General features: G+C 27.5%; 1 protein-coding gene and 1 long non-coding RNA gene across 4 annotated transcripts in view; both read right to left on the bottom strand.

The window, feature by feature from the left end:
- The window catches only part of LOC122526271 (serine/threonine-protein kinase 25), a 112,778-nt gene that overhangs the window by 29,486 nt on the left and 75,375 nt on the right, over nucleotides 1-7,917 (bottom strand). Inside the window, exon 1 of one of the 3 annotated variants that reach the window (XM_043649580.1) lies at nucleotides 3,876-4,626. The exons of the other annotated variants lie outside the window; for them this stretch is intronic. Within the exon in view, the coding sequence (XP_043505515.1) occupies nucleotides 3,876-4,199 (324 nt within the window). The 5' untranslated portion in view covers nucleotides 4,200-4,626. Of the gene's footprint in view, nucleotides 1-3,875; nucleotides 4,627-7,917 lie in introns of those variants that run through there. 3 annotated transcript variants of the gene reach the window in all.
- LOC122526273 overlaps nucleotides 4,775-7,917 on the bottom strand; it is a 13,842-nt gene continuing 10,699 nt past the window's right edge. Inside the window, exon 2 of the long non-coding RNA XR_006306014.1 lies at nucleotides 4,775-4,930. This is a non-coding gene — a long non-coding RNA (uncharacterized LOC122526273). The remainder of the gene's footprint in view (nucleotides 4,931-7,917) is intronic.

The raw sequence follows: 7,917 nt of genomic DNA on the forward strand, positions 1-7,917 counted from the left end.
ATAAGATTTTTAAAACGCTTCGAAAATATGATGAATTTATTTTCAAAGATAAACAATAAAACGACACATCCATGAATATTTTATTCAATGAGATTAGAAAGCACGACGACAACGACGATAAGAAAAAATATGAAGGAAAATAAATGATTCGTATATTGTTCATCGATAAAATAAAACGAAACCAAACGGGTGGAAAGAAAAATCATTTAAAAAGAACAGCACGAATAACTTTCGGGACTCTATAATCTAACATCTCAATATTTTATTACAAATATTATTAATGAGAAATAAAAAAAAGAAGAAAAAAAAGGAAAAACAAGGAAAACTTCTTTAAAAAAAAGAAAAAAAAATGATTATACGCGTAGGGTGGGTGGGTTTTCTTTACACATACGCGCAACTCAAAATGAAACTTATTAAACTCCGTTACTTTAACGACTCTACGCATCATACAAGGAGGTTACATCGGTTGTTGCCCTACTTTCCTATCATGCACGGAAGGATTCTTTTTTCTTTTTCTTTTTCCTTCTTTCTTCCCCTCCCCCTACCCTCCCCCTTGCCCCCACTCCCCTCATTTTCTTACACAAAAGCGCACAAGTTAACAAAGGAGAAGAGAGATACGGTTTTCTCGTAGTAACTACGAATGGAATGATTCCAACTTTTGAAAAAGAAAAGAAAAAAAAAGAAAACACAGACAGACTGATAGACTGACAGAGGAAAAAGCAAAAAAAGAAAAAGAAAAAAAGGAAAACAAAGACAAATCTTAAGGAACGGGTTGCAAAAGATTCGTTGAAATTGAGGCTCGTTAGCAGCAGCAACGTTACCACGCAACAAGAATCAGCGAGTGAAGTGAATGTGCACGAAAGAGAAAGAAAAATAGAAAAAGAAATATAAAAGAAGAGAGTAGAGTGTGTGTAGAGTCTAGAGTGGTCGTTTCCTTTGGTCTTTCCTTATATATATGTGTATATGTGTGTGTAGATTCCTGTGTAGATTTGCTGTTGGCTGTTACTGTTGGTTATATTGTTCTTGTTGTGTTGTTATTGTTGTTGTTGTTGTTTTTTTTTTTACGAGACACAGGTTAGATTTTGTGACATTCCTTTCGTAGATGGTTTTAAGCCTCATAAGGTATTCTACGACGTGCTTTTCTAGATACTTAAGAGGCGCACCAGGAGGATTCCACTCTCGCGTTACCTTTCTCTTTCTTCTCTGGCTCACCCAACTACCCCCTTCCCTCCTCCTCCTCCTCCTCCTCATCCCACCTCATTCTCTCTTTTCATTTTTCTCTCTTGGAACACCGATACCACCATAGTCTCGTCGAGTTATTCCAACGTTCGAGACCGTACACTACTGTGTATACGTGTGTACATATTATGTGTGAGTGTGTGTGTTTGTACATTTGTACGTGTACTTACAACTCCTACAGGTTATACGCTCGATAGTTTGAATTCTAATTGCAGTTCAATGGAAAGGAGACGACGCGAAATGCTTTCGTATTATTCCGAGGAAAACTCTCGTGAATAAGGAATTGAATCTAAATGAAAATGAAAAAAGATATTATAGTAATTATAATAATAATAATAATAATAATAATAATAATAATAATAATAGTAATATTGTATAGTACATTCGATAAGGCATCGGTAGAATTATTAAAATTAATTTTATATTGTTAATACACTTATAGAAAATTTTGTTATATATATCGTTTACAACAAATAATCATAAAATGTTTTTCGTTTGTTTTTTTAACTAATAATACATTTGCAATATCGTATATTACATTAGGATACCTTAATAACGTTGTACGATGTTAAATTATTGATTTTATCATCGTATACATTTTTGAGTTAATATATTTTTATTCTTTTCTTATATATATATATATAAATAAAAATTATTTATTATTCGATCGTTTATAATACACATGAAATATAGACGAAATTTTAAAATGATTTTTATTTAGAAAATTTTGTTATATATATATCGTTTACAACAAATAATCATAAAATGTTTTTCGTTTGTTTTTTTAACTAATAATATATTTTCAATATCGTATATTACATTAGGATACCTTAATAACGTTGTACGATGTTAAATTATTTATTTTCATCGTATACATTTTTGAGTTAATATATTTTATTCTTTTCTTTTATATATATATATATAAATAAAAATTATTTATTATTCGATCGTTATAATACGCATGAAATATAGACGAAATTCTATCCTTTAAAATGATTTTTATTTAGAAAATTTTGTTATATATATCGTTTACAACAAATAATCATAAAATGTTTTTCGTTTGTTTTTTTTTAACTAATAATATATTTTCAATATCGTATATTACATTAGGATACCTTAATAACGTTGTACGATGTTAAATTATTTATTTTATCATCGTATACATTTTGAGTTAATATTTTTATTCTTTTCTTTTATATATATATATATATATAAATAAAAATTATTTATTATTCGATCGTTTATAATACGCATGAAATATAGACGAAATTTTAAAATGATTTTTATTTAGAAAATTTTGTTATATATATATCGTTTACAACAAATAATCATAAAATGTTTTTCGTTTGTTTTTTTAACTAATAATATATTTGCAATATCGTATATTACATTAGGATACCTTAATAACGTTGTACGATGTTAAATTATTTATTTTATCATCGTATACATTTTTGAATTAATATATTTTTTTCTTTTCTTTTATATATATATATATATATATATATATAAATAAATAAAAATTATTTATTATTCGATCGTTTATAATACGCATGAAATATAGACGAAATTTTAAAATGATTTTTATTTAGAAAATTTTGTTATATATATATCGTTTACAACAAATAATCGTAAAATGTTTTTCGTTTGTTTTTTTAACTAATAATATATTTGCAATATCGTATATACATTAGGATACCTTAATAACGTTGTACGATGTTAAATTATTAATTTTATCATCGTATACATTTTGAGTTAATATTTTTTTTCTTTTCTTTTTTATATATATATATATATATAAATAAAAATTATTTATTATTCGATCGTTTATAATACACATGAAATATAGACGAAATTCTATCCTTTAAAATGATTTTTATCTCGAGTCTCTGCGACTTTTCGTTACGGAGATATATGAAATGTAAATATTTAAGATTTACGCAAGGTCCCATTGTACGTGTGTGCGTAATACATGTACGTGGTGTTTGACCTACATAATTTCTTGGAACAGACATTGACCTATATAAATTCCTGGAATTTACGTGCTCAAACGGGCGTCAACGACAAACAGTTCTTTTTTTTCTTCTTCTTCTTCTTCTTCCTTCTTTCATTCTTTTTTTCATTTTTTTTCTACTACTACTACTACTACTACTACGTACAAGTGTTTCTAGTAATACGAATTATGAATGACAATATTTCGAATACGATATCTATCTTCTTAATGGAAAGAGCTCGTAAAAGAAGACATAAAAAAAAAAGAAGATACCGTTTTAAAACGACAAAAAGATATTGTCCATTTAATTAAGCAAATTTTCAATCATCATCGAAATAAAATAATTGATTTATTTCGATAATCAAAAATACATACACACACACATATATAAATATAAAACAATTAATTCGATGAATAATTTTACCGACGAAACGATATTTAAATTTTCATTATTAAAACTCGAGATATAATATATAAGTCATAGAAGAATAAAAAGAGTGTGGGAGGGTTGAAGCTAGGGGGTAAATGATCGAAAAAAGAAGAGAAATAAAAAAAAAAAAAAAAAGAAAAATAAGATTTCGAGTATAAATACCTCGATTAATATTACCTCCCGAAGTTTGGTTAAAGATGATAAGAATAAACTTACCGAGGGGGTTGTACTGCGATGCGTTCCACCCCTGGAATGCGAATTAGACGAGTTCTTCGTATTGGCAGGGCCATTATTATTGCCGCAAGCTCTTTGGCTCTCTCTTCTCGAGGGTGGTGGGGGTGGTGGTGGGTGGGACAATGGTCTACCACCGTTTCTTAAATGTTGCTGTTGTTGTTGATGCTGTTGTTGGGAGGGTTGAAATTGGCCCCAAGACTGTCGTGGAAGATAATTCACGTAACCGCCCGATATAAATTGCGCCGAACCGTTCAAATGCGGTGGCGCCATTACTGCCGTCTGTTGCGGTTGACCACCGTTTCTCATATTTTCTTAATTTTTTTTATATGTATATTTTATATTTTGTCTCGGTTCTCCTTTCTCGCCCCCCTCCAGCCTAATTTATCGCTAATTTTTTGCGATTTTTTATTTTGTTTTCCTCGTTGATTCGCTTCAAATCTTCCTTTCTGCATTCACCGTGAAAAGATCGAGAAGAGAAAGGGTAGAAAAAAAATAGAAAGATAAATCGTTAATATTTTCTTCTCATTGAATTTTGATTATTCTTTCTATTCTCGATTAGGATGATCGTTTTGATCCTTATCGTTGTATTTTCTCGAAGCATGTCTTCCTTTCATTCCTTATCCCCTCTCTTCCAATTATCGATCATTTAAATATCATTTTGAAACGTTGACACTCCCCCTCCTCCCCCCGTTGATACACTTTTGATTTGGTCGTTGTATGATAATCCTTCTTTTGCAACAATTTTTTTTAACACTAATTGTCTTTTATTTCTTTCTTTTCTTCTTCTTTTAATTTTTTTTCTCTTTTTTTTTTTGTTATCTTCACTCACTCATCAAATTTTTTATTTTTTCGTTCTACTTTTTTCTTATAATATATAGTTCTTCGGTAAACACAACACAACACACATTCACGTTATAATAATCGTTCGTATTATACGTAAAGGAAACATCGTTAATTAAACATACGTTTAAGTTGTCGTAGTTGTCGTCGTCGTAGTTGTTCAGGTGTTTATCACCGATGCGATAATGTTTGATAAGCTAATAAAAACGTGAAGAAAGATAAAATATTTTTGATGGCACATTAAGTACCAAACTAAATGTCTAACCTATTATATTATAACTATCTATCGTAGAAAAACTAGGTAAAACATTGCGGCCTATTTTATATTCTAAAAGAAAAAAAATAAAAAAAAAATAAAATATATAGATTCTAAAAATATATTCTAAATAAAAGGGGGAAAAGGAAAAAAAAAAGAAAAAGAGAAATATCACGGAATGGTAATTATCGGCTTTTTTAATCTTTTTTTTTTATGGATAGTCACTGATAGACGACTATTTTAGCATGATTTTAGACTTGCAAATCGGATTCCAGCATACAATCGGGGCTGGGGCAGAGATTAATGAAAATACGTTTTATACCAAGCCCCGATCGATTTGCTTTTACGACGAGAAGAATAGATAGGAAGGGGGGGGGAAATAAAAAGAGAAAAGGAAAAAAAAAATAGAAAAAAAAAAACAAAAAATTCATAACGAACTCAAAGCGTTGTAACAACCCACCCCCCCCGCTAACTTTCATTATCCTCTTTTTTTTTTTTTCCTAAGTTCGTTTGATTTTTATTTCTTTTTTCAACGCGAGATAATTTGTTTTTCTTTTTTTTAATACAACACATTTCCCTTTCAAACGATATCATAATTGCGGGGTAGAAAATTGAGGTTTCAAACGAAACGAAACGAAATAAAATGAAATTAAAGGAAAAAGAATATAATACTAATAATAATAATAGTAATAATAATAATAATAGTAATAATAATAATGAACCAACGAAGCAGGAGATTATTCAAGGAAGAAATCGTTTTTTAAAAAGAAGAAAGCTTTTCACGTTCCCTTTTTTCTTTGTCGTTTAACTTTGCTACTACTACTTTACTACTCCTTATTATAGTTATTATTCTCATCCAAGTAATTTACCCCGGTTAAATACAAAACGAATCTAAACCGGCCTCGTATACGCGGTTGTTTCGCGATTTCTCAGAAGTCCAGACAAAAATGGTTAAAAGAATAAAAAAGAATAAAAAAGAAGAAAATAAAAGGAAGAACGAAAGAAAGAAATAAAGAAAGAAAGAGAGTAGTGAATCAAAGCAAAGGGGTAGAAAGTTACGATGGGCGCGAACAAGGGAGGAATTTGTGTCACGAAAAAAATCGTTTCGCAGGGGTATAAGCTTTTACCGTTTTCTTCTTCTTCTTCTTTTTCACTATTCTTTCTTAAATTAAAACAAAAAAAGAAATGAGATACCGTAAATCTGAGATCGATAGAGAGAATGACTTAGATTATTTTTTATATTATATGATAGAATAATAAATAAGATTTTATAATAAAATATATAATATATATAAATATAATATAATAAAGATAATATATATATTTAATTAATTAATTTAATTTAATATTTACTTATTTATTATTTAATATAATATATAGATATATATATATAATATTTAATTATTTATTATTTATTAATATATTATTTAATTTAATATAATATATATTTATATATAATATATATAATTAATATATATTTTTTATAAAACAAAAAAAAAGAAGCAAAAAAAGAGAGGGTTCTTTTTTTTTTATGTCGAACTTCATTCTCCTTTCTCATTTTTTCTTGACGTAAATGAATTTATATACAAAATAATCGAAGTTCATCATAATTATTAAAAAAAAAAAGAAAAAAAAAGGAACAAGAAAATGATTAAAAGAGATACCATATCGGTGTGTGTATGTGTGTGTAACAGTTATTAATGAAATATAATATAATACTCGATAAATAGAGTCTATTTTTTTTTGTTCTTCCTTTCTTTTTACAAATACAAGTTCATTGGCGTGTCAGCCAGTAGAATAGTTGGTCGTTAAAAATAGGGAAATCGATAGAGAGATAATGATCTAGGTCAAGCGGAAGGGTCAATTTCTTTCATCGATGGTAATACGACTACGGTGATAAGATGCGAATGGAATATCAATCAACTGTAAAGACTATGACGATTAATCGAGAGTCACACAATAGATAAAATCACAGCAATATAGAAAATAAATTAAATAAAATATAAATAAAATAAAACATTATAAATATATAAATTAATATATATATAATTAATTATTTAATTATAATATTATTTATAATAAATTAATATTAATTATAATAAATAAAATTAATATATATATAATTATAATTATACACATATAAATATATAATGAAATATATATTTATATATATAATAAAATATAAAAAATTATATGTATATATATTTATTTATAATAATATATTTATAATAATAATGAAAGAGTACCAAAACTAATACTCGACGAAGATCGAAAATCGTAAAAATTTCTTTAAGGAAAGACCAAGAGTAGGACTACTCGAATTGATCGATAATTTAAATTCGAATTGTAAAAGAGAGCTTCAACCTCCTCCTCCTCCTCCTCTCCTCTCCTCCTCCTCTCCTCTCATACCTCCTATTCGGATTAATGAATATTCATCGAAACGAAACGTCGCCCTCGATCCAGTCAACGCCCTCGATCGATGATTTATTTTTCTTATTTATTTCTTATCTTTTTTTTTCTTTTTTTCCACATCTTGAACACTCATTTCCGTTCTTGTTGACACAGCGATGAATTAAATCAAATTAATTAATAATATTCATTAATATAAAAAAAAAGAGAAATTCCGATATTATATTTATCATATTATAAATATTTAAACTCGTGTAATCGATCAAATCGAACGACCGATTTGAAATTTACAACGAAAGATCTTACATTCGGAATGATTATTTTTCGCGTTTATTTCATTTATTCATTTATTATAATTATTAATATTGTTATATCTTCGTTTAATAAATCATTCTATCAATTGCAATATAAATAATTATACAGTTCGTAACACTCTATTTATTTATTATTTATATTTAATAGAGACAAATATATTTGGTTCAAAAAAAAAAGAAAAAACATTTGATTACTTATTCGAAA

The sequence above is a fragment of the Polistes fuscatus genome, unplaced genomic scaffold, assembly GCF_010416935.1.
Source record: "Polistes fuscatus isolate 324 unplaced genomic scaffold, CU_Pfus_HIC Scaffold11, whole genome shotgun sequence".
Lineage (NCBI taxonomy): Eukaryota > Metazoa > Arthropoda > Insecta > Hymenoptera > Vespidae > Polistes > Polistes fuscatus.